General features: G+C 44.7%; 1 protein-coding gene across 1 annotated transcript in view; it reads right to left on the reverse strand.

The window, feature by feature from the left end:
* Nucleotides 1-848: 848 nt before the first annotated feature.
* The window catches only part of DISC1 (DISC1 scaffold protein), a 312576-nt gene continuing 285775 nt past the window's right edge, over nt 849-27649 (reverse strand). Inside the window, exons 10-13 of the mRNA XM_044236813.1 lie at nt 26918-27194; nt 11980-12097; nt 2573-2713; nt 849-2107 (exon numbers count right to left, since the gene is read on the reverse strand). Coding sequence (XP_044092748.1) covers nt 2574-2713; nt 11980-12097; nt 26918-27194 — 535 coding nt within the window. The 3' untranslated portion in view covers nt 849-2107; nt 2573. The remainder of the gene's footprint in view (nt 2108-2572; nt 2714-11979; nt 12098-26917; nt 27195-27649) is intronic.

Here is a 27649-nt window from a genome sequence, read left to right on the forward strand (position 1 = left end):
GACCTCAAAGAAGTATTCATGATGGTGTCTGAGTCACACAAAACACTGGGTTAGTGACCGTTCAGATGTCTTGTGTCCAGGGGCCTTTTTAAAAATGGTGTATGTCAAAGTAGACATTTGTCATTGCTGATACGGTCAATCCTGACTCTTGCCAAGTTTGGCTCCATTGGAATTAACCCAAGGATTCGAAGATTCCAAGTGCCCTGTGACCAGTACGTAATATTTTTGAGACATGATTATAAATAATTCACTAATTTGGTCCACTATTTAAAAAAACAAGAATTCCTAGAAATCAACTACACTTATTATTAAAATATATACAGTATATATATATTTTTTAATGCTCAAGATAAAACTGATGAAACACAGGCAGCAAATTCACATGCCGTGCTTTTGCTTTGTTCCCTGGATGCTGGCCAGCTGCCGGCTGAAGCAGGGCATCTCTTTGAGGACATAAGTACTGCCCAGCACGGGAGGCTCAACAAAGCACCAGCTGCCTTCTGGAAACAACAGCGTGACTCCAGGAAATGACAAGAACTGTCTGGGGTCCAAAGATCCTAAGGAAAGCAGGACCATCACTATGCTTATAAGAATAAATGAGACAGAAACAAACAAAACCCAATAAATCAATTAGCAGCACAAACAGTAATGTAGATATTAAGCTCGACAATGTGCAAAAGCTCGAGCCCGGTTGCTGTCACACATGGACACATGACGGAAATCTGTATTTGGATCATTATTTCCCCAGAGAATGCAGGGCTGCACAACACAAGATTGGTGGGATATTCATAGGACTTACATAAAATCTATGATCCATTGAACTTGGGAAGCCTGGGTTAGATAAAAAATTTTAAAAAATCAAGTGGGTTTCTTTACTGAGCTCCATCCCAGTCTAATATGCTAACGGGCACTGTGACAACCTGGCTGGGAATTATGGCATGCCAGGTTTCCCTAACGGGTTTGACTGAGGGAGACCTGGTCCCTGGTGAGCACCTCTTGGAGGCTCCCTTCCTCCGCCCAACCTGGGAAGCGCTGCCTAATAAAACATGGGCTGTTCTCCAGCTGCCTTGGTAGGGAGGGCCTGCAATGCCCCACACTACTGAGTACCCACTGCCGTCCTGGGTACGCACTGCCATCCTGGATACTGCACCGTCCTCCTGAGTACTATACTGCCTTCCTGTGTACCCGCTGCCTTCCTGGGTACACACTGCCATCCTGAGTATGTGCTGCCGTCCTGAGTATACACTGCCGTCCTGGGTACTGCACTGTCCTCCTCAGTACTATACTGCCTTCCTGAGTATGCGTTGCCTTCCTGAGTATGTGCTGCCATCCTGAGTATGCGCTGTCCTCCTGAGTACGCACTGCCTTCCTGAGTACACATTGCCATCCTGGGTACTACACTATACTACCTCCTGAGTACTATGCTGCCCTCCTGAGTACGTGTTGCCTTTCTGAGTATGTGCTGCCGTCCTGAGTATGCACTGTTCTCCTGAGTACTATACTGCCTTCCTGAGTACACACTGCCGTCCTGGGTACCCACTGCCTTCCTGAGTACACATTGCCTTTCTGAGTATATGCTGCCTTCCTGAGTACTGCACTGTCCTCCTGAGTACTATACTGCTTTCCTGAGTACGCACTGCCATCCTGAGTATGTACTGCTGTCCTGAGTACTGCACTGTCCTCCTCAGTACTCTACTGTCTTCCCGAGTATGCACTCTCTCACTGAATACTGCAGTGGACTGAAAGAAAGTTTTCACATCCACGTCCTGCCCGGCACTGAGCGAAACATGTTAGGCAGGAAAAAAGTAGAGGCCCAGAAGTTTGAACTTATCATCTGATCCCTTTATACCCCTGCTCCCATCCCGCTGTCATTGTGGGCAAATTTCGGGATGTCCTGGCGAAACACCAGGGAACCTTTTGGTAGAAACAGGAGTTGCCGTAATAGGAAAATCAGAAGACGGCACCTCACTGACAGGTTGTTACTTTAAAGCAATGTCTTTTGGAATTTTTCCTATGCATTCTTCTGAGATTATAGTGACTCACAGGAGAAGGTGAAAAGCTGTTAATTCCAGATCCTGGGGTTAATTAGCTCCCTTAGATCACGCGCCTGTAGGAAAGTATAACAGGTACAGTGAGAGACACTTACGTTCAGTTTCCTCTTAACAAGTTCTTAAAACAGGAGATATTTTAATTGCAGCAGAAAGCAAGATGGTACAGGAAAAGAGACATTTTGCTAGCAGAATTCAACCCCAGCTTCTGTCTAATGGGAGCTGAGATGGGAAGATTTTCGAGTCCGATGCAGGATCTCCCGTGAACGACACGGGAAAAGTGCCCCTGGGTGACACGTGAAAGGCAGTCCGGGGGACCGTCTCCCAAAAGTGCTGTCTCCCCACTCTCAGCCCTAGGACAGAAAAGAGGGACCACTTCTCTATGGGGAGTCCTCGGGTCCCTGTGTCCGTAACAGAGTCGGGCACGTTGGTCAGGCCGGGGAGGTGACAGAGGCCTCCCGTGCATCCATATCAATGACGACGATGTGGCCACGCGCCCTCCCCCGCCCCCCATCCTGTCCCACCTCAGGCCTGCACCTCCCGGACGCCAGCTGTCACACAGGATGCCGTAGCCTCTCTCTCTCCCGCCTCCTTTGCCGGCTGGAGCTGCAGGCTCATGGCCTGCAGAGTTTCCTTCACCATCTGGAGCTCCCTCCTGAGAGACTGTGCATGCACGGTTAAGGAACACACGCGAAGGTGAAGGGCGGACCTCGGCAGCCTCCGAGGGAGCTAATAAGAACACGTGCGCCGGCGGGAAGCAGATGGGCACGGACATCTAATTGCAGTTTCAAGTTCTTCCAAATTGTAGGAATTAAATATTAATACAAATTTTACACTTCTTGTAAGAGTGATCGCCATCTCCATGAGGCCCGAGGTTATGAACTACCTCAGGTAAGGTTTCAAAAAGGAGAAGGGAGAGTCGGCTGGTAGACCGAGACAGATGGCCAACTGGGAGGCGCGATGATAGAGGGTCAGTGTGACCGGGATTCCTGCGAAGCCCCAGACGGGGGCAGCTCGACAGCCACATCTAAGCCCGGATGGCCCAGAGGGCAGAGGGCTGGACCTAAGAGCTTCCTCAAGAATTCCAGTACTGGGAGCTGCCGCAGGTCCGGACTTGGAGTTGTGGTCCAATAGAGATCAGAGTCCCTATTGGCCATGAGCCAGCCTTGTCACCTTGTGCAAATCACTTTGAACCTCCGTTTTCTGTGAAACAATGATTTCTAAACTCTCGTAGTTTCTAATCTGCTGTCCTATGTTATTATACTTCCCAGGGACTTGTAAAATAGCCAGGCAGGGTGCTCAAGATTTGACGGAGTTCAGGGAGCTTGCCCTTTCTGGGCAGGCTGGTTGGTTTTTCCTTAAATAGTTGGGTTCTTAAATCCCTTGCCTTTAAAGTTATTTCTTACCTAAAGAAAACCATCACAGAGAACTTGGCAAATAATCATATGAGATTTATAAGGCTGTCATCTTCTCAAGAAACGAGCCTTTTTCTGCGATGCCATTTAACAAATGGTGCTTTTTCTGTCCATGGTCAGACCCCTGTTTCCTTGTGTACCTCTAGTCAGAACAACTCAAAGATAAACAGGACGAGAGACAGATTGAATTGTTTGAGTTTCATAAGCAAATTAGTGTCACTTCATCCAAGAGCAGTGAAGGGGAAGTATGGAAATGTGGTACTTAGACGTCACATAAATACTGTTAAATCGTCACATCAGGTCAGACCACTTAAACATTCGTAGATCAGATATGGACAAAACAGGAAGAGAGAGAGCTTTGGGAAAAGCAGCTTGCCGAGATCTTAGCACTCACAGACTGTCAACGCTACAATATTGTTTTATTTAAGTACAATGTCAATGCAATGTCAAGGGGAAAAGATACCCCCAGGTTATGACTGTAGAAAGCTTTCTCTTTCTTTTTTAAATAAAGAACTCCAGAGGATCCTGGGAATTATGCAAATGAACTTCTCCTAAGCAAAATTGCTGAACCACCCTGAAAAGCTTTTGGCAGCTTTTCATCTCGAAGCTTCACCGGACTTCATCATTTGTGTAATTTACATTCATTTACTAGGATGGTTCACTCCTTGCACTTGAACTTGAGGGGAATGAGGGTGGGAGTGAGTGGGTGCAAGGAAAGAAAAAAATCCCATATTTACTTTATTTTTCGTTAAAAAAATAAAAGTCTTCATTTTCCTCCATTTCTCTGACAACTCTGCTAATCTTAAGTGAAAACACATACAACTTTATAGGAGTAAAAACATACGGGGTCCCAGACTACATACCAAGCTGCAATTTAATCACAAAGTTATGTTACATTTATAAAAAGTAAGCGTAGAGCTTAAGTAGTTTATAAATCCTGACAAATGCCTAAGATTTAATTACCTTTGATGTGCAGCCTGGGACTACACTCCCCCATTTGTAAAAATTATTGCTAAAAGATGACACAGGTTTTTAGAGAGAGGATTGAGCCAAAAAAAGATGCTTCTTAAAGAACTTGTGCAATTCCTGACCCTCACAGAACACACTGAAAGGTTTTTAAAAGGAGACCCACAGAGGAAAAAGACTAAGTTACATAATTAAACTAACGCATCAGCCCTTCATAGAACATTCTGCAACACCCCACGGAGGAATCAGAAGACAGGGATTTAAGCAAATGATCACCAGCGAGGGAAAAGGGGCAAACCACTTGACGCTTTCATTGTCTCACTTGGAAAATGCATAATTTCAGGAGCTTGCCTACACCAGCTAGAAGGGCACTGCCCAATTCATGAATTGTTTAATAAAACAAATTAGATCTTCAAATAAGTAAAATAAAAATAGAAAATAAAAATAAAGTGCATATTCTCATACCTTCTTCCCAAGGCTAGAGTCAAAAGAAATATTTCTTTGCTGTCAGCATATACGGTCTTTTGTGAGGCGTTATGAGACTTAAGGTTTATTCACTAATTTTTTACTATTACTGGAGCCAACAGCCTAGGTTCTGCCTAAGCAGAACCAAACATCAGAAATCCTGGAAACCTCATTTCATGAGCCTAGAGTAACGATCAGCAAAATGATTAAAATCATGTTTTTATTACAAGTGTTGACGAAGATGTGGAGAAAAAAGGAAGCTTCATGCACTGTGGGAGGGAATGCAAATTGGTGAGCCACAGTGGAAAACAGCACGGAGGTTCCTCAAAACATTAAAAATAGACCTACCCTATGATGCAGTAATTCTACTACTGGGCATTTACACAAAGAATATGAAGACACTAATTAGAAAAGATACATGCATCCCTCTGTTTATTGCATCATTACTGACAACAGACAAATTATGGAAGAAGCGTGAAGTGTCCACGGATAGATGAACAGACAAAGAAAAAGTGGTGTATATATTATTTATATATATATGTCATATTATATTTATATAATGGAATGCTACAACATATATAATATAGTAACATTCCATTATATATATAGAGAGAGAGAGAATATAATACTAAGTGACATAATATCATATGATAGAGAAAGACAAATATCATATAATTTCATTCATATGTAGAATTGAAGAAACAAAACAAACAAAAAATATCTTTTTTTTTTTTTTTAAAGACTCTTAATATAGAGAACAAACTGCTGGTCACCAGGAGGTGGGGGGATGGGAGAAACCGGTGATGGGGATTAAGATCACATTTATCATGATGAGCCCTGGGTGATGTATGGAACGGCTGAATCACTATTTTGCACACCTAAAATTAGCATAACACTGTACATTAACTACACTGTAATTTTTTAAAAAAACCTGAAAAAAATCATGCTTTTATTTACAAAATATCTCTCTCTAACCAACCTGTTTGTAGGATGCTTTACGAATGTAAGTTCCAAAACAGCACTTTGAATATGCTGAAACGAGAGAGAATCCAGGATAATATGTGCAGTGGGGGTGGGGAGGACTGAGCAGCAGAACAATTTATATGGAATGAAAAACTTATAGACAAAAAAGAGTATTTCTGCTAGAAAAGTGCCTTAGAAGGACACAATGCTTCTAGGTATTGATCCTGGGAGGAATAGGCAGCCTTTTATTTTATTTTTTTTCATACTTCTCTAGTATTTAAATGGGCATGCATACTTTTATATTTAGATCAATATATTTCTAAAAGAAATCACTGGATACATTTCACTGTTAAGTAGTTGGGGAAATAAAAGAATAGTAAGAGACCCTTGTTCTTTCCTTCATACATTCAGATATTCAAACACTTCCTGAGCTCCTACTGTGTGCTAAGAAAGGTTCTGAAAAAAGAAAAGCAAAAGAGAGAGAGAGAGAGAAAGAGAAAAGAAAAGAAAAAGAAAAAGAATGAGGAAAAGAAGAAGAAAGAGAAAAAAGAAAAAGAAAGGTTCTGGATGTAGGAAGCACAGAAGTGAACAAAGTCATGGCCATCATGGCATGTAGTGTCAGTGGGGGGAACAGGAAGTCAGCTCACACCGGCATGTATGCAGACCCCTAGATGGGGGTGGTGGAGGGTTTGGAGCAAGGGAGTGACTGATTACTCCGGCCACTTTCATCACTGGAAGGTTCAAGGCAGGGGGCAAAAGAGGAAGCAGGGAGATGAGAAGAAGTGGTTGCCATCATCCAATAATCCAGGGAAGAAAAGATCACTGAACCCGGCTAGGGGCCATGGAGGTGAGAGTTGAGAGGTGACCAGATTCTGCATACGTTCTGAAGGTCAAGCCAAGGGCATTTGGTGATAGACCAGATGTGGAATGTGAAAGAAGGAAAAGGCATTGAGAATGACTCCCAGATTTTTTATCTAAGCAAAGAACTTGCAGTTTATCAAGGAGAAGACTGAGCACGAGTTGGATTTTTTTGAGGGTGGGGAGGAATTTTTGGAAAAGCCCATTTGTCAGCAGAGGGGAGACGTTAAGTGAGGAGCAGACAGGGGTGTGAGGTTTGGGGTGAGATCCAGCCTGCTGATATGTACTTGGAGGTTATGTCAAAAAATATATTTTTTTAAAAAGTCATACTTTCTCAATTTATTGCATTTGCCACAGCTAAGCAAGATCTAGAATCAGTAGGTCTAGAATCAGTGTTTCTGATGGTTAGTCCAATAAACTCAACGTGGAAGCCCACTGACATATCTGACCTTGGTTTTTATCAAAGCACTGAGCAAATAAAGTACAACTCCATCACTGGATTTTAGGTAGATATGACAGAGGTGCTCACGGCATCTAAATATAAGAGTAGGTCTTAAAGAGCTGAGTGATTCTGGTGATGCCTGGGCCATTGAGACCTCTCGAGCTAATTATAAAGTTCCCCTGTAAGAGATATGCCACCAGATATCTGTGGTGTCTAAGAAAATGAGCACATTAATTATAATAATGGCACAAGGATTGACATGCCAACATCTTTAAAAACACCTTTGGGGCCCAAGACCATTCTTTACCACCTTGGGACAGACTAGTCACATACTAAGCAAGTGTGTAACTTCTTGCTAATAAAATTATGCAAGCTGGGTTTGCAGTTAGTAAAGGGGTAATACAGTAAGACAACTTTCCCAGATGTCATCCAGGCATACAAAAAGACAACATCACCACTTCGGACAGCTATTGGCAAAGACCCTCAAATTCTTTCAAGGAGGTCTGTTGACGTATAAAAACCACTGAGTGTTTGCCAGTTGGGTTTCTTAGCAATCCTGTTCGCAGCTTAGTCAAAAGTAGATCAGCTCATCAGGTCTGGTTTGGTTCAAGAAGAAACAACAGTATGCCTCTGAAAGGGCTTCTCATTTGTGAAAGTGTTTCTTCGCATCAACAGTGATGCCTTCGCAGGCAGTAAGAGGAAGTTTACCTTCCGGAGAGAGCTGAAGGCAAAGAATGCAGCTGTTGGAGAGCAAGGAGGAAAGCCTCATGCACACACGTGACCTGCTTGAATGCCTCTGATGCTTTCACAGGGCACTCCTTGGGATGCCCACCTAGTGCCGAGTTTGCATTGTGCCAAGCCAGCAGCAGGACAGCCCGGGGTCCACACTGCCTCCCAGGCTTCCTCTCCCCAGCCCACTCCCTTTGGCAGAAGCCAAGGGAAGAAATCCTGGCCACCATATTTGCTTCTGCCCAGCACAAACACCACCTCTCCCAGTCTGTTTCCTTCTCTTTAAGATTTGTTAAGTAGAGTTCTGTGATCCTCATGGCCCCTCTTCCAGGTCTTTAGCTCAAGAATGGAAAACATGTCCAAGAAGGCACAGCAGCCACCCCAGACCGCTGCTACCTTTGTCTGCTCAAGCCACACTCTGGAAAGTTGAACCAGACAAGGGATCTTAAGGGGACGTGATGTTCGTGCCTGTTCCTGGATGCATTCACAGTATTTTCATGCCATCCAGCACCACCAAAACTAATCGATTGGCCGCCATGCATTCCAAATAAGCAGCGAGAACAGAGTTCCACAAAGGTCTCCTGGACACGGTTGCGAGTAGAACCATGAATAGAACCATGAATAGAAGGCAGAACTGTCCTGCAGGCTTTGAAATATGCCCAAAGCGTCCCAATCTTACTTTTTCCCCTCTTTGAAAGTGCGATGTAGAAGTTGAAGGAGGAAAAAAATAAATGAGAAGAAACTTGCTTAAAAATTCACCTCACCTGTATGGTTTTCAGCTGAAGCTTTTGCACGAAGGAACCATTCAAAACGGTTTTCGAAACACGACTGCTAATTAGGACCCAAATGACTGTGAAATTATGCTGGAGACTCAGACTGATGCTCTTGGAAACCCCGGCTTGACCGGCAGGGAAGTCGCACCTCCTGTCCTCTCCTCAGACAGCAGGCAAGGGTCAGCCCTCCGACGCCGGGGCTTCCAATTAATGGCTCGGACATCTTTCAGACAGTTGCTACCACCGCAGCTGACGGCTTTATGTCATTCTTTGGTCATGCTACACGTAATTTAGTGAGTCTATTGGGACGATGAAGAGACACGGGCTGTTTTCTGTCGCTTCTTGGATCTGTCAATCCAGTGTCTTCTTTGTAAAAGACAGGTCACTCTCCGCAGGCTGCCCATAGCCCCGATCTCCAGTCAGGATGCCTAGAGGTTCTGTTGGAAGCTCATCTCCATCCCTGGATGAGTGGTCCACCCCTGACAACACTTCCTCCCACGCATGGCTTACGCAGAAGCTCGGTGCCTTCTGCACGAGGCGTGAGCATCCATAGCCGCCAAGGTTTGAATCTTCTGGACATCGATGCTCACTGTGGACTCACGTTCATCGCGCTCATGCTACATCACAGGCACTGTGGGCTCTGGCAGAGTGCTTAACGGAATCAAACAAAAATGCGACACTCGCTGTGTAATTCTTTGGTGTTATCGATGGCAAGCTGTTTCTTTCCACCAAACACGGCTTTGTATCTTTGATCAAGAATGGAAACACAAACCAGTCAGTTTGGCTGGAGGATTCAACAGCCTCTTTGAAGGGCTAGATAAGCTCTAATTTGAAACAAGGGCTTTGGTTTGTGTGGGGAGGGAGCCTCGCAGAGTCTTGTAACTACAAGACTTTGTAACTACAAGTCTTTCTATCTTAGGACGCCACGTTCCACTCAAATCTAAGTGCTGTTCTGTAGGAGTTCAAAGACTGCTTTAGTGTCTTTGCTCTCGATCAGCGACACAGAACAAAGCCTGGGAATCAGAGGAAAGTTTAGGTTGAAATCCATATTGCGGGGCAGATTTGCTTGGAGGGAAAGAGGGTGTCTTCTGTACCTCGTGTTTTCCAGTCCCGGTCTGACATACCCCCAGTATGTCTCTGCTTAGCTCAACAAGGATCAGCCAAATTCTCAAAAACAGAACTTCAATAGGCTACTTTTATTATAGCTTAAAACTTTTAGAATAACTGTACATTTCACACAAGAGTCCTGTCCTCTTACTTGTAGGCAAAGCTGCTTCCCAGTGGAGCCAACAAGGACCACCCAGCTTGCCACTCATCAGAAATGACCCTGGACCAGTCACTTAATTTCAGTTTTCTCAAATATATCAAGTACAAAGAACAATCCCTATCTATCTATAGCTGTTTTGTTAGACTTAAATGACATTTTTTACATGGGCCACTGTGGGATTACGGATGGACTCATTCAAGCATCTACTACAAAATAATTGAATAAACCTGTCTAAATGGGATGTGGCTGGAGCTTTTGACACAAACAGTGAAAATGTTGAGTCAAATGGGCTTGGAGAATGTAATTTCTACCTCAAACCAACATCTACCATGTACAAGTCTGTTAAAGAATTTTCCAGAATACAGCCTCATGTAGGCCTCATGAAAACCTTACAGATCCATGTCACTGTCCACTGTTGCTGAGGAGGAAGCGAAGGATGAAGAGCCTCTATCAATGGTCCACGGTCCTGCTGCTCCCGAATTGTGGACTGGCTGTGGGGCCACTAAAGGGGGCTTATCTACACACTGCTCTGTCCCCTGTCAGCCTCCTCCCCTGCCACTCATCCCTATTAAGAAGAAAACCCAATTCCCTAGAACCAAACTTGACTATAAAACTTAGAAAACTCAGGTCCGGAGACCAGCACAGACCCTGCCTACAGCACAGACCCCACAACCTGACTCCAAGGTGGCCTGAAGTGTGTCCCACTGGGAAGAGCCCCTGCTTGCTGGGCTGGGGAACCAGAAGCCCCTCTGCATTGCATTGCTCCCAGATGCCCATGCCCAGACAGCCACTTGCCTGTTTGCTGGAGCCCCATGTCCCCTTATAAGTCCTTAAATCTAGGTGATTCATGAACATGGAATAAACAAAATACAAGCTAAGGATTCTTCTGCTTATTCTATGGCCAACTTTGTAGCAAGAGTTTAAACACCAGTTTTGTAAGGGGCAGGAAATTATGAAGAACAGAACGTCTGCTTTTAAAAATCTACCTTGTGCAATGTGAAAGGAATTGCTGATTAAGCTAAGAAATTTCCTGCTACGTTTAATAACCAAGGTCTAAGATTTAAGGTTATAATGAGGAAGGAACAGCGCTGAATCCATCATTAAACTACAGTGGATCTGAATACCTATGATTAAGATTAGTCCTTGGCCATTCAAAGCTGCTTTTACACACACGCACGCACACACACACACACAGTCACTCAGGATTAAGTGTAAAAAGAAACTGAATTCTGAAAAGTAAGACAGCGATGAGAAGCAAAGACTGGAATAGCTACATTTCCCACCAGCTCCTCTAGTAAGAGTCACACTACTGAATAGAAAGGATGAATAAACGGAGAATTATCCAGAGACATGTCCACTTCTGATTGAATAATTGAAAAGATACAAGCTGGGGCTCCATACGCCTTCATCCGTGTGCATACCCAACCATTTGCCCTTGAAAGAACTAACCAAAACTGAGTACATCCACGGATTTGCACTGGATATGGACGTGTATGGGAGGTAACAGGTTCTCAGGCCATCTTGCTCAGTGGTGGTTGGGGTTGAGGAAGACATCTGCAGGTGTGACACCAAGTTTATGGAGTCTTGTACAAGAAGAAATTGAAAAGGAATGAGCTGAAGTTTTATTAGTTATGATACTCGACTGCTCCTTCCAGGGCAGAGAGAGAGAGACAGAGAGACAGACAGACAGAGAAAAGCCCCTAGAAAAACTAAGCTAATCTAAACCCACAACCATCTGTGCCCCACAAACCTAGCTTCATGCCCCCTTGAAACCTGCATTTTGTTTTGGCCTTCTATGCATGTCTCAACTTCATGGTACATTTTTAGTGGTCAGGCTTAATAATCAAAAATGCTGGATTACTTACCAAAAGCTAGAGAGAAAACACTACATACAGGATAATCTCAGAGATCGAAGGTGTGCTATGCTATAAAAAAAAAACAGCGGTATCAATTTGTTTCCATCTGGTAGGGCATGGAAAAATTGAGTATATTTTTAAGACTTGCTCTTACAAAACAACTAGCAGGTACTTAACCTGCGGGATGAAAAGGATATGAATGAGATCTTCATCATGGCTGTGGATGGCTGTGTGAAGCTGATCTTCCAAGTACAGTAACTTCTTGTCTATGGCTTCACATTTTTCTCCAAGTTCCGAAGAAAGGAGCCAAGATTCCTGGCCAGAGAAAAATAAAAAGATCGCTTGTAAGCTATTGACTTTTTCAGGACCACGAGCACATCTGTACTATACCCAGTGGTGCCCAGGGGGAAGATTAACCAGCAGAGTCCTCCCAGCTTCTGCACACCAGGAGAATCATGCCAGAACCTTAGTCTTCCCTGGAGGTCATTCTTGAGAAGACATGAACCAATTTCAGGTTATTACCGAACGACGAGCTCCACGGGTGACCTCCCTTATCTGGTCATTTCAAAGTGCTATTTCCAGGATGTCAACTCCTAACATCAAATGATCAAAGGGGAAGCCTGAGTGTCCCACCTGCATCTGTGGGCAGACTCACAATGTAATAGGAATTCGAAACGAAGTCGGGTTGGGGCGAATCATGGGAGCAACCCGGTTGAACCTACAAGAACAGAGTATTCCTTTAAGGACACAGAAGCCCAATAGGGCAGCAGGCGTGTCCTCACACAGTAGTCACAGTGCCTGAAAGTTAGAAAATTAAGGAGACTTTAAATGCCACGAGATGGGCTTTCTACATAGAGTTGCCATTGCTACTACCACAGGTGTTAGGCTGCTCTCCGTCACAGCAGAAGCCCCAGAAGAGCAGGACTGCTGAATGACAAGACCCCATAAGAGCAAGGTGGATGGTGGTCTGTTTGCTGTGGGGTCCAGAGCCCTGACACATGGCAGGCATGGGGGTACTCATTGGTTCCATGAATGAACATCCAAGTCTTGGAGTTCCTTCCTTCTCAGATGCTCCCCCTTCCAACTTATATCCCACACATGAACCCCCAAAGTGGCCTAACCCATTTTCCAGGACAAAACCACCCGCAGAGCAGGGTCCAAACTCAGCCCCTTTACAACCGGCCAAGGGGCTCACACCTGTTGTGTCCCCTCACATACAATCTGATTTTGGCCAACAGGATGGACCCACTGCCTTCAGTCACACTATTCTTCCAGCCATTCTGATATGTGTTAGGTTTTCGTGAGTGACAGTAAAACTTCTAAAGGCATGGGCTAGCCGTTCATCCTGTACCCTCAAGCACAATAACTGGCATTTAGAAGCCCACGGACATGGAAAAGAAAAGAATAAACAAGATTAAAAAAGAAAAAAAAAGAGGCAAGGAAATAGGGAATCTTAGAACAAAGGAAAAGGAAAAAAGCAGCATTATGCTTAGTGAGATAAGCTAGCCAGAGAAAGACAAATATTGCATGGTATCACTTCTATGTGGAAGCTAAAAAAGCCGAATTTGTTGAAGCAGAGCCTTGAATGCTAGTTACCAAGGGTTTGGGGTGTGGGGGTGGGGAGATGTTGTTAAAAGAGACAAACTTGCACCTAGAAGAGGAATGAAGTCCTGGTTATTATCTAATGCACAGCACGTGATTATTATAGTCAACAACACTGTAGTATAAACTTCAAAAATGCTAACAGACCAGATAGTGACCGTTCTCACCACAACAAAGAAATGATAATTATGTGATGTGACAGAGGTATTAGCTAAACCAGGACGATGATCATATTTTGATATATAAATGTCTCAAGTCAACACACTATACATCTTTTGAGAGAGACAGACAGAGACAGAGACAGAACATGCACATGGTCAGGAGTGCAGGTTGGGGGACGCAGAAAAAGGAGAAGAGACAGAATCTCAAGCAGACTCCACTACCAGCATGGAACCAGACGTAGGGCTCGATCTCATGACCCTGAGATCATGACCTGAGCCCAAATTAAGAGTCTGACACTTAGCTAACTGAGCCACCCATGCGCCCCAACAAGTAGTACATCTTAAACTTACATCCTGTCCTATGTCAATTATATTTCAGTAAAAAACCATAATAAAAAGATAGATAAATTAGCAGCAAAAAGCAAGTCATTAAAATTTAACCAAAAATTTTTAAAAATAAAAATAAATACATATATATATATATATATATACATACATACAATGTAACCCAATGTAAAAGTAGTAGTATTTTCTCAACACGGAGTGAAAGGCTTAGAAGGTATACCAAAAGTAATTTTGTATGAGGGAAAGAATTGAGAAATATATTTAGATTAAACTTCAGGGTTACTACAACAGCTGTAATTAAGACCCAAAAATACAACAAAATACCCAGGTGTGGTGATATTTTCTGTTAAAGAGGCCTTAGAGATCACAAGTTATGTAATATTATAATTAGAGGCCAAGAATAATCATTAAATCCAGATATGTAATTTAATATTCATTATATTAACTCCAGAATGTTTTTAAGTTTATATCCCAGTTGGTCAACTCTATTAGAATAGAACCATGCTAAGGGGAACTATAAATAACTATTGCAAATATTGGAGAAACCTTTTCTACTGCAGGTAAATGTATATACAGAAGAAAAGCATTCACTGACAACATCAAACCATTTCAAGGACAAAGGAACACAAACAAAAAGGCCCGGGACGCGCACAGTGATGGTTTGCCCATCATTGACCACAGCGGTGATGATGAGAAGACAGAGAATATATAAAAATCACATACGCATCCTTATTTTACTGATCCTAAAAGTAATCACATTATCACTCAAAGATGCAGACAAATCACATGGAAGCAGAGAGAGTGGACAGTGGGCATCGCCACCGACATGCGGTAAGTAAACAAAACGCTTCAAATTAGAACATCTGTAGGCAAATGATTGGCGGCTGTGAGACCACGAGCCGTACATGGAGGAGAAAAGCATCATGTTGGGGGCGGGGGCTGGAATGCAAACATCTGAAAATACACTTGAAGAGAGGAAAAACACAGGCTTGGAAAGCAGAACCAAGGGACTGAAAGCACTTAAGATACAGGCAAATGACTTAACCCTTCCAATCATACTAAAACAAATAGAAATTAGAGCTGAATTAAGTTCATTTAAAATATGGCTTTACATTTGCCCCCTAAACTGATAAGCCACACCTGTTTGCCTTGTAGAATGATGTACAGGTCGCCAGTGATTGTGTGAATTTGGGAAAGCGATTTCAGACCATGTAGCAAAAACTAAATTGTTCATAGCCTGGAATCCAAGAATCCCATTTCCTGGAATCTATCACAGAGAAATACATTTTATTTAGATTTAAATAATATTTATTAAAACTTTCTAAATAAGTATGGAAAATGTTACTTACATATGTTAAATACAAATGTATCTTAATAATGCAAAAGTATTTACACGAAAAGCATGGGAAAGAAGAAATAAAATGGCCAACAATAAAAGGGGTGATTAAAATAAGTTCTGGTATATCTAATTCATATTTAGCCATTAAAATCATCTTAAGGCAGGTATATACAATGGAAAAAGCACTAAAATATTGACTATTACTATTTCGAGGGCTGGTGTTATCGAAGATTTTTATTTTCTTCTCCATACTTTGTTGTATTTTCCACCTCTCTAAAATATAAGAAAGAAAAAATTTACTGAGGACACTGATTCAAGCCATAATGGATGTATGGAAAAAATACACCTGAATATTGTTTAAAAACGATTTTACAGATTAAAAAGGCATAAAGAGGCAAGAAGGAAAAAACTCAAAGAACTCATGGTTCCGTGACCACTAACGGGAGACCTGACTGGCCCTCTGGCCCCGGGCTATTTCCCTAAGTCATAGAATTTCTACGAGGCTCCTGAACAAACCACAAACCAGACTTCTCTTGGTGGCCCAACAGACTCTGCTCCTGAACCGGTCCTGCGTGTGACCCAGGTGGCCATTATTTGAAGAATTTATGGAATCTTGGGAAGCGAACTCATTTAAGCCCTCACCTGAGCAGTGACAGCCGATGAAGTTCAGATTTATGTATTTCTACCAACCTGCTGAAAAATTCTGCCCTGTCCAAAGGAATCCTACATGTCCACAGAGGCCAAGGTGGGACCAGTCATGGGTATAAAGTGAACACAGTTGCGGAGGTCCTGCCTGTTAACCTTAACCTTGAGGGACTTGGCAGAACCTCCTTGTGTTTTCCATGCTATGCCCAGGTATAGCAGAGTATGTGTGTAGCCACAGCAATACAGCCTTCCAGAACCTTATCCCTCTGCTGTTTATTTCTCCTCCCCTTGAAACTGGCTGGGCTGTTGAGAATCCTTCAGTGAGCAGAACACGGCAAAGGAGACATGCCTGACTTCCAAAGCCAGCTCGTAATAGATGATATGTCTTTTTTGATCACTTGCCCTTGAACCCGGCCTAAGCCCAGAGCCCACAGACAAGCCACGTGTGGGTATCTTGTTGACCTGCTGAAAGCCAGGCATGGTTGGGACTTAGTCTTCAGATGATTCCAAGCTCCACGTTCAAGTCATCCTGCTAATAGCCAAACACTGTGGGGGCAGGGACAGCCCTCCCTGCAGTGTCCCATCTGAATTCCTGACCCACAGATCCATGCATACAGTAAACCGTTGTTCCAAATCACTAAACTGGGATGATTTATTGTACAGTCATAGTAGCTAGCACAGCAGGCAGACAGGTCATACCCTACACAGGATGCTGCGTGGGTAGATAGGACCGGTGCAGAATGCTAGCATGAAGTGCACTCTCACTGGTCCCCAGCTAAAAAACCAGCAAGACTGACTAGATCTTGAAGAGCAGCAACACGCTAATGCCCAGGCTTGTCTCAGATGGGAAGGTCCCCGCCGTGCTGGAAACTGTGGCTCTGAGCTAAAGTGTGCAAGGAGATTTCTGTGAGCCGCCATGACCACCAGTTCCTGGTCCCCAGATCCCTGGCTCCTGGCCAGATGTGCAGGCAGGGCTACGGAACAGTGCGGATGCATATTCTGCGATATACTTCTACTTGCAATGTGTGTATTTGCAATAAGACCAACAGGGCCCGACCTCCTTCCACCTTTGGGAGAAATGACTCTTTCTCTTTCTTTAGCAGACAGCACAGCAAGGTGCTTCCGCCACAAGAGGCAGAAGGAACAGGCGGGTAGATTTCTGCGTCTCACACTCGCCTGGGGGCACACCCTCCGCATGGGATAAAGGACCATACGGCTGCTCTAGGTAAATGGCCATGTCCTTTGCGAACGTGAGTGCACGCTGGCTCCAGTCACAGAGGACGGCAGAGCCGCTGCAGGGAGCACCAAGTGAGATTTCTCTCTTGCTTTGGGGACCCCTTTTCTGAGTGTGTACTTTTAAGCCAGCAGGTTTTAGTCTTTCCTCTGCAGAGATGCCCCTGGCAGGAGAGCAGGGGGCTTGTCGATCAGCTATACCCCAATTTCTGATTTTATCCATTTTCTTTGACTAAGCCTTGATGGAAAGCTGAAAACAAGTAAAGGAACAGGAGCTATTAAAGGGCTTTTGTTTGCTTGCTTGTCTTAAAACGAAGGAACCTTCTTTCAAAGCAATTGTCCTTCCATGAAAGCTTTGGCAGCTCTGGCATTTTGGTGAGGGAACTGTAAGTCAGCTATGCTGGTCAGGAGTCCCCAGCTTGGGATGTGCATAAAAATGAAGCCTCTCATTTGACACCCACCTTGTTTCCCAGTTCATCAAATGCAAGCTTTTATAAAAGGCCACCTCAGGGAGGGCCACTAAGGATGTCATGAACCCTTCCCCGAGGATTTTAATACCTAGAAGCAGATAGAATTAGAGCTGGCAGGGGGCTCGGGAAAGCCTCAGAAAGCCTCTCAAAGAGTCCTGTGTCTTGCTGAAGGTCACACACTGAGAAAGTGGTGGGCTGGGGTCTGCGACACAGGTCTCCCATATCGAGCCGGCTCTTCCCTCCAGGTCTGACTCAGCCATGCCGAGGGGAAACACAGAAAGGGATTTTTGTTGGGCTGGCCCAGGGAGGGAGTGAGGGAGTCTACAAACTGATGACAGAAAGAGATCAGAGAAGCAGGCGGTGCCTGAAGATATCCCCTTTCCTCCCTTCCACACTTGGGACTCTGCGAAGTCTGCTCTGATTCCTGGAGGGCTCCGCATCATTAAGGGGTGTATGCTCCATGATTCAGGTAGGTGAGTGTCTACTGGAGGGGGCGGTGATGGGCACCAGGACCACCCAGCTGCCATGAGGAGCTTGGAACCTTTGATCCGATTGTCCATAAAACATAAGGCTGGAAGCAGAGGAAAGCAGGTGAGTTGCAAGGGAAGGAAGCAAGTTTCTCCTTTCTGAATCAGAATAGGAGAGCCTTGACCTCTCATCTCTTTTATCACCTTGGCAGATGCCAAGTTGAACTGTTCATGCACCGAGCTTCTCTTCCTTTGAAATCTGTAACATCTGCTTCCATTTTTATTATTAAATTAAATTAAATGTGGCGAAAAGAAAAAAAACAAAAAAAAAAACCCCAAAAAACTCCAAAAAACAAAAAAACACCATACCAAAAAAACCAAAACCCTACATGAGCACATGACAGACCCTTGGTAATAAAATGTCACCCACTACAAAGTCTCCGGTGTTCCTAGCTGAAATGGAATTCTGTAGGATTGGCAATTCTGAACAGATAAGGTACAGGTTGTTTGGCATTTCAAAGTGGCTTTGAAAACTTTCCAGGAATTTGTCCCATGGGGCAGTCGCTTTAGCAATTCAAATTCTGACTTTTGCTTTCTGTACCTCCATCCCCTCATTTAGCCCTAGGAGTATTTTCCCTCTGGGTCAGAATGAAAGAAACTTCACCAGGTAAATGGCCCCATAGCTGAGCGTTTCCCCTTCTCCTCCCGACTAATACCATCTCTCTCTCTTCAAAACCCCTCAGATTCCACGTCTTCCAGGAACACTTCTGGATTCCTGTAGCTCCTTTACCACCGGGGCTCAGTACCCGGTGATACCGTGGTACCGATACTTGGGTACTTAGGGCCCAAGTACCGTCCTTCTTCATGGGGCACATACCTGCCTATCTCTGCCACCAGGAGGGGGCATAATGACGCCCTGTCATTCCTCTACCCAAGTGACTACTGCCCCCGGGGAAGCTATGCTGTTTCTTAGGTTGCATTCCCTGTGGCATCATCATAGCAAAGTGTGAAGAGTCACACTTTGTGGGGATCCAGGGCTGTGAGCTGGTCCTCTGTGCCCACCACAGCATTTCCATACAAAAGTGTCCTTTGTGGCCCTTCAGAAAAAGCCCTACATCTTCCCTACTGTCCCTCCACATGGATATGGTCTGGGAGCACTAACTTGGCCGGGTGATATTTCATATATAATTTGCCCACCTCACCTTATGATCAAAACCTGGAGACCTGAATGTTTGGGCAGAAATTTTCCCATTAAAATGAGTTTGACAACTCATTACTTAAACTCATTGGCAACCGCTGATACTCAGATCCAAACACGCATTCCGGGGCTCCCCCAGACAGATGCCTGAAGTTGAGACAAACCGGCCCCCGCTCTGTGGCCAGGGTCTCCAAGGGCTCTTTTCCTTAGTGATATTTCCCATTAACAAGGCTAAGTCCTCGCCTGTGACATTTGCAGAATATCGACCTTTAACGTTTTTAAAACTAGAGCCCATACCCAAAGGGGAGGGAGTGGATTACATCAGAGTAATTGTTTGGAAATGAGCAAGGATCTGAAAAAAATATCCCTCAGGCTATCCTTGGAGCCATCAGGAAATCGTATTGGCTATTTTTATGAACAGAAAATACCTACGGAACAGAAAGCCATATACGTTAACTTGCCAGTTACCAGATAGCACTGCCAACTTTACTTATGAAAGCCTCTCACACCTAACAGAGCAAGCATTTCCAGAAGTGTGGGTCGTCACTGGTGATCTGCACCCATGTGAGCAGATGGGCTACACCTTGGGATGAGTCAGTGGATCGAGAAATTTAAATAGCTGACTTTTTTAAAAATGCTGTCAACAGGCGTTCCCAAGAGAGGGGCGGTGTGATGTCGGAAAGGCAAAAACCTCATAACTGAACGAAGAATTAGTGCTATGATTTTACAATTAACCCGATACGATCAACAGGGACTCTTTAGGTCTCTACTTCAGGTAGGCAGTGCATTGCACTGGGTGCTCTATACACTCTGAAGTCATCAAAGGCTTCACCCCTTGCTGGGAAATGAGATCCATGATCAAAGGCCAGCAGCTTCCACCTTGGAAACCCTATGTCATTGCTCTAACTCAACCAGCTTACTTATATCCCTGTTTTCCTTGGCCATGTAATAAGGCATCGGCTATAGTTGCCTATCCATAAAAATATTTAATTCCTGCAGTAAAACTCACAGGCCACATAATAAGAATGGACAGGTGACAGAGCAGTCTGTCCTTATAGTTGGCAAGCCATCTGCATTTGCAGATTACTTACACCATGGCAATATTTACATTTAAAAAAATTTTAACCCCGCACCGCACATATGCATACCGACAAAAAAAATGGGACTTGGTCTCATGATGTTTGTTCCACTGTTAAGTTTCATTCCCTCTCCTATAGCTTGAGGTAAACCAGATGTGATTACCACCATCCATGAGCTGAGCCGATGCATTAAAGCATTTCCTTAGTTCGGTATTAAAATCACAGCCTTAAGTCTGTTCCTTTGGGCTGTTTTCCAAAATATTTGCTTGGCAAATACATTCCCGGAATGCTATATGGTTTTCTTTCTCTTTTTTTAAATTTATGGTCCACATAAAGACTATTTATCTACGACAAACTCCTGTGCACACCACAAATAATACCTTGCACATCTACCTGAAGTAGACTTCATAAGCACTTGTCTTTGCACATAAACACTCATTCTCTAGTCATTAATGTCAACGAGCAGAGAGGCATGAATGAAGACATGAAAGACATATCTTTACTCCTCCATGATACAAGTATTCCTCCAAATTCCCAAGTTAATATGGCTACGCCCTGAGTAAGTGGGTATTTCTTTTAAAAGCATCCAGATGTTGTGAGTGGTAAGGAAAGCATGTGAAGTATTTAGATGTCTCAGGGTCAGAGTGAGCAGTAAATTGTCTTCACGTATCTGTCCACTTACTACAGAGGAGGTGCTGGGAAACACGGTCTACACGGAACCATTTAACAGAACAAAAAAATTGATAAAAGAAAAAAGTGGCTGAGTTCTAATTTGTATAGGTTAATTGGCCTATGGTCTCTAGTTTATATGAAGGGCAATCTTTGAAACGTTCTATTTTATATCACATGATCATTCACGAGACCTTGGGTTATTTTCCTTACGGCACACATCAGTTGAACATCAAAGTCGCATAAGGCCAAACTCTATTAGAAACTCTGAGGGAAAAATCTATGTGTAACTAACAGTCATATCCACTAGCAGGTACTTAAATAAGCTCTATTTAACATAAGCATTCAGATTTGGGGGATAGTGACGTCAAATCATAAGAGCCCTTTTGTAATAAGAAAAATGAGAACGGAACACAGCTGTGGGAGTTCCACATCAGGAGAATGGGCTCTGCAAGCTGTTGGTGGCTAAGAAATGCTGAACCACAAAAAGGAAACCAGGAGAACGGAATCAAACGCCAACTTGCATCTGTGTTCATTTTAGATGGAAAGAAAAATTTTGGCGTTTGTTAATATTTTTTGTAAGCTACGCAACTATGAGACTACCAGAATTCTTGTTTTTATTTTTATTTTTTTAAGATTTTATTTATTATTTGACAGAGAGAGAGACACAGGGAGAGAGGGAATGCAACCAGGGGGAGTGGGAGAGGAAGAAGCAAGCTCCCCGCTGAGCAGGGGGCCCAATGCAGGGCTCGATCCCAGGACCTTGGGATCATGACCTGAGCTGAAGGCAGACGCTTAATGATTGAGCCACCCAGGCGCCCCCAGAATTACTGTTTTTAAATGCCCGGGTTTCGTCCTGGTTCTGGATTTCTACCCTCCACAAGGACAGCATGCTTTACGCTCTAAACAGATCCAGGCTTTCTACCAGTTCGAGCTAAAACGGGAAGTGCTGGCAACCAGCTTATGGAGTACAAGGACGTTCCTGACTCTAACTGCCCCAGCCCCCAACAGGTGAGAGCGTCAGATGACAAGGGGGCAGAGGATTCATTCGTTTTCCAGAAACGTGAAACCTTGGATTTTTAAAAATCTCTCGGCTACTGGGAAGCAACGCCTGCGTAGCCATCAGATAAAGCCTCCTGTGTTATAAATGGCCTAAGTGACTCCTTGACAGCTCTGCAGCGACGATTCTGTATTGATCCCTCAGTGTTCGTCAGTGAATGACAAGGAATCTCAAGGTGAAAGTGTCTCCAAGAGCCCCTGGGCAGGATTCCTCGGAAGCACTGACCTATTTTTAATTAGTGAAAGAAATGCCACTGTTAGGTCCTGGAGCGCAGAAAGTGGTTCCATAATTTTCAAAAAGTAGGGAAAGCAGAGGGATGGCGTGGGAAGAGTCCACTTCCTTTCCTTGGGCAGGTGAAGGAGGCTGACAAGCTGACAGTGTTAATTAACTGAGAGAAGCAGCCGGAGGCTGCTAACTGAGCACAGAAGGCTGCCTCCTCCCTACCTTCCAGCCCGCCCTGTGGCTCTGTGGCCTCCCTCGACCTGCAGGACCAGGTCCAGGGCCAAGGCCAGGACGGAGCCCTGGGGAGCCTGCACACTTCTGCTCCTATATGGTTGTGTTGTGCCTATGGGTTGAGTTGTGTTTGTTTCTAATCCTGTGTATGCCCGGTTGTACCTGAAATTCTAATGACATGATTTAAACAAATGCCACAGAAAATGGTAAAACGTTCACATGAAAGAAACTCCCTGTCTCCATGTATACCATGTTGAAAATCCTGGAGAAACTCAATAATATTTGAAGGAGAGAAGACAGGACCCGGGGGAGCATCGTTTTTCCAAATGCTTTCTGCGCTTCGGGTCCCCTTTAAAGAAACCCGCAGTGGCAGCTGCGGGAGATGTGCAATTGCTGAGGTTTCTGCAAGATGGGCCCCGTGAAAATGAACGGAGTTTTAGAGAGACCTGTACCCTGGAACAAAGCTACACCGTCTGCTCCTGAGTCTTGTTGTGAACGTCTTTCACGGCAGACAGCACACTGGCTTTTCTGATGCTGCACAAGATCGCTCAGAGCTCTGGCCTTTTTTTTTTGGCCCTTTTAAGCCTCTTTGGTGGCAGCTACTGGCTTGGAAAGGAAGCAGCTGGAGTTAGGGGAGAGTGATCCTGTCCAGGGAACTCCACGGGAGGGGAGCCCACTTTGCAGGAAAAACAGAAAGCACCCCAGCAGGACAGGCTGCAGACAGGAAGGAGAGAATTACGCAGGCATTAGGGCCAGAACAGCGAGTACAAAAGGGCAACTTCACCGCAGAGGAAGCGGGCTCACTGATTTTCCCAGCTCCTGTCTGGCCCCCGTGCAATTTCTGCACCGTCTATAAACCCCGGCCAACAGCGGCTGATTGTTTCCAGAGTCCGCGGAAAAGCACAGAGTTCTTACGATCCGAGCTAGCTCCTGCTAAAACTGGGCCTGGGCCCTGTTGCCAACTTCCTCCCCAGCCAAGCCCCAAGCAAAGGACTCTGCCTCCACGGGTCCAGCTGTAAAATGGGGGACATGGGGGCGCCTGGGTGGCTCAGTGGGTTAAAGCCTCTGCCTTCGGCTCAGGTCATGATCCCAAGGTCCTGGGATCGAGCCCCACATCGGGCTCTCTGCTCCGCAGGGAGACTTCTTCCTCCCCTCTCTCTCTCTGCCTGTCTCTCTGCCTACTTGTGACTTCTCTCTCTGTGTCAAATAAATAAAATCTTTAAAAAAAAAATGGGGGACATGGCGTGGAGCAGCCCGGGGGACCATCCACATAGCAAAAGCTTTAATGAAAGATGGCTCATAGCAACAATGTGCGGCGGAAACGCACAGAACCACGTGGGCCACTTACCAACCCAGTGAAGTCTCTGAGAAGCCATCTCCCCGGGGACCTCCTTAAGGAGTCAGCAATTTCTCATAGGAGATTCAGTTATAAAGAAACTGCCTGCCTTCGGGCTGTCATGCTTCAATAGAGAAACCGGTGTGGGACGGCCAGACCCGGCAGGGAGTTCCCAAGCAAAACCAACTCCCAGCTGCAAAGCAAAGAGACACTCTGCTTTGGATAAACACGCAAGGACCCAGACTTCAAGGACTCCCCGGGAGACTGAGGCACCAAAATGAAGACACCTTCTAATGAGACCCTTGATTATGGTTTCTCTGAGTCTTTGGTTGTCAAGAATCCTCCATCTAAATATGAACCAGATTCTTTCTTTATAAAGCCTTTTCTGTCTAGGATTATCTCCCATTAATTCATTGCTCGCTCCTGCTTCTTGATAAGGAAAGCCAGGCATAATCTCTTTAAAAGGTCTTAGATGTATGTGATTGCCAGAAAGAGTGCTAACACCCTCCCCCCAAAAAATACAAACCCAGTTTTTCAAGCCTTTACTATGTATTTTCTTAAACCTCTAACTCACTTTTAGATGTGTTATTCTATTTAAAACCTTATAACCTCATGAGATCGATTTTATTGTCCTTATTTGGGGGTCTGGGGGTGGGGGTGCTTAGCAGATGAGTAAACGCAGCCTTCAAGTGTCCTAACTAGGATCTGAGCTCCAGGATCCTTTTGCCACACTATACTGCCTCCTCATAGCCCTGAGCCAAGAACCACTGATTCCAACATCTATGGCCTCGATCTTAAATAGGTGGGTGTTATTTTTTAAATTGTAGTCACCTTTGTAAAGCAATAAATAAAATTCATTCTGGTGTAAAGTTACAGATCTATGCACACAGTTGTGTAACTACCACCAAAACCAAGATACGGGGTGGTTCTATCACACACACACACACACACACACACACACACCCAAAGCCTTCATATTGCTTTTTGTGAACAATCTCTTCCCTCACCCCAATTCGGGCAACAACTGATCTGTTTTCGGCTCCCATAATTTTGCCCTTTCCAGACAGTATCTGCCATCTGAACATTTCCACCACTGATGAATTCGAGGGGTGTTCACCCTTCTCTGTGACTGGAAACCCAGAAAAGCAACGCAGGAACAGTAAGTGGGCTGAGGCCTGGCACAGGACACAAGACAGCACCGAAAGCTAGCGAAAGCTTCAAAATACCCTCTGGCTCTCCCACCCCGAAGGAAGCAGCAAAAGATTGTGGGAAAGCTTCAGGATTTCAGTAGGTGGAGAGGAGGTGGGGGTTGGGGGCAGGGAGGCCCTGGAACTCAGAGAACAGCCACTGTCACTCTGCTACTCCCTGGGTTTACAGTCTGGGCCTCCTCCTCACCAGAAAATTCAATTATCATTCTATGATAAGGTTCTTCGCTATTCACTCTTGACTTTGCGTTTCCAACTTCATAGCTGTTTTCCTATAGTCAGATGGGCAGGTGCTCCTAATCCTATGGGAGAAGAATAATCCTCTTAGACCTGGGAATGTCATCCACCAGAGAGTCTGGAGGGACAATGGGCACAGAAGGGAGGGAGGGAGGGAGACTCCTCCAACAGGTGGAATTTGCTGAATCAGTCCTGACCCATGTCCCAGCGGACCCTATCCCATGCCTGGCTTGGCTCCTGCCTTGGCTCCTGGCTGTCCTGGTACTGAGTTTCTGGAAGTCCTTTGTGGACAGTCAACCCTACTTTCAAAGGCTCAGACCCAGGGCCTGCAGTATTTTCAGCCCAGAGCTGTGACCCCCTGGCTTAGGTGGCACTTCACTCCATAAGAATCTTCTTTCCTGCCAGCCAACTGCAACAGGCGGTGAGTTTTCAACAACTCCACCAACAGGGCTGGTAGCCAGCTAACAAAGGACTTGCGACCATCTAGAGCTCAATTTAAAGCCTAACTTAGAAGGCCAGCAGGATTCTAGGGAGTGACAACAGCCCTCTTTCTCATAAGGTTATTCATTTCAAATATGGGATCAAGTATCAATTTTCCAAACAGTCCAGAAGGCATTGACTGCAGCCCACGTTGCCAGTGAGTGTCTGGTCTTACAGATAGGACAGGAAGGCCTGCCTGGGGGACAGGGATTTGTGGCAAAGGTCCAGGGGGGGGGCACATCTAATGTCACATGTGAGCCGTGAACATGAAGTGATATGTTCCTTCAGCCTCACCAGGATTCTGTTTCCTTTTAATTTAGAATACCTGAGTACCTAGTCAGAAAAAGAGCTCAAAAGCCTCCTGGTGTGGTACTAAAATTAGTGGGGGGAAAGTTGCCAAGAGAACATTCATTGAAAAGCATCTTATTAGGGTTGGAGGGGAAAGTGGTGGGGGGAAAGATGGCCCAGGGAGAGAAGTGGGGGGAGAGTGGGAAAGAGGGGAGCAGAGGGAGGCGGGGGAGGGAGGGGAGAGGGGCACTTCTCTGTTCATCTAGGTCGCCTTGGAGTAAAATGTTAATTAAACAAATCCACATTGTAATTATATATATGATATATACATATGTATATATCATAAGCCAAGTATCAGGGTGTTTTTTTTTAAATGCAAAGAGTATAACATAAATACCCATTATGACATTGTTTGGGCCAAAACAAGGGGATGCATACATACATTTGAATGTTTGATTCTAATCAATACTAATATAGAGAAAGATATTCTAATACTGATACATAGATTCTAAACATATAATTAAACACACATGTGACACAATAACAGTATACACAACAATATGTTATATACGGCATATGTGCTGAATGCTATATATATTAATTATATACCAGATTTCTATTCTAACTCTAGCCATTAAATTAGAATAGAACTAAATATGCCAAAAGTGATTCTTTTTGCTCTTTTATATTTTAAACTTCCACAAAAATTCTACATTATTTTGTAATCGTATTCCAGGATTATTAAAACCTTCAAAAGGTTGCATGGTTTGATGGTTCGCCCTCCCAATATTTCCTGTTCCCATCTGCAGCGTGCCCCCAAAATACCCCTCTGAGTGGGGCCCCTGTGAGGCTATAGAGATGGACAGACCTCTTTCTGTTCGCTGCCAGCAAAGTACAGAGATGGACTCGGGTGAGCCTTCCAGTCTTCGAAGGCCTGCAAAGGGGTCTTCCTCTCAACTTCAGAGTGGAGCCTGGGGGATATGGCAAGAGTGGATGGACAGATGGTTCCCACTAAGTCATCTGTCTGCTTCTCATCTTCCGCAGACAGTGTGCTTGTGGCCTCCTGGAGCTGTAGGCTCTGGATAAGCAACCGACAAGCTTCCAAGTCAGCTCCCCACACTTTTCCAAGGAGTGGACACTTGCAGCTGAAACAGAGGGGAAACAAAGGCAGGAAGACTTATTCTGTGATGTTTTATCTTACCAAGTCAATAGCCTGTCTACCTGGCTAAAAGTACATCATCTTATACCTAACAACTTAATTTCATATACTGGTGGATTGTTTCAACCAGAAGGTAGAGAGGGGTCAAATCTGTATACCAACAAGTAGCAGTGAAATAACGAGTGGTCCTTCTTAGCTACTGGTTCTGCAAGGACATCCAAGATCTGGTGTATTTTTCTAGACTCAGTGGTCCAGTACAACACAGCCCCTGCTCCTGCCTGTGCTCCAGCCCAGCTGGCTTCCTTTGAGTCCCTAGACTTTTCCAACTCCCCCAGCTAAGTGCTTTTTCATATGCCTAGGCTGTCCCTCCCCACCATGCCCGCCTACCAGTACCTACTCACCAGGTAACTGAGTGCAGCAGTGCATGGGTAATACAAAGCC

The sequence above is a fragment of the Neovison vison genome, chromosome 2, assembly GCF_020171115.1.
Source record: "Neovison vison isolate M4711 chromosome 2, ASM_NN_V1, whole genome shotgun sequence".
NCBI classification, from domain to species: Eukaryota; Metazoa; Chordata; class Mammalia; order Carnivora; family Mustelidae; genus Neogale; species Neogale vison.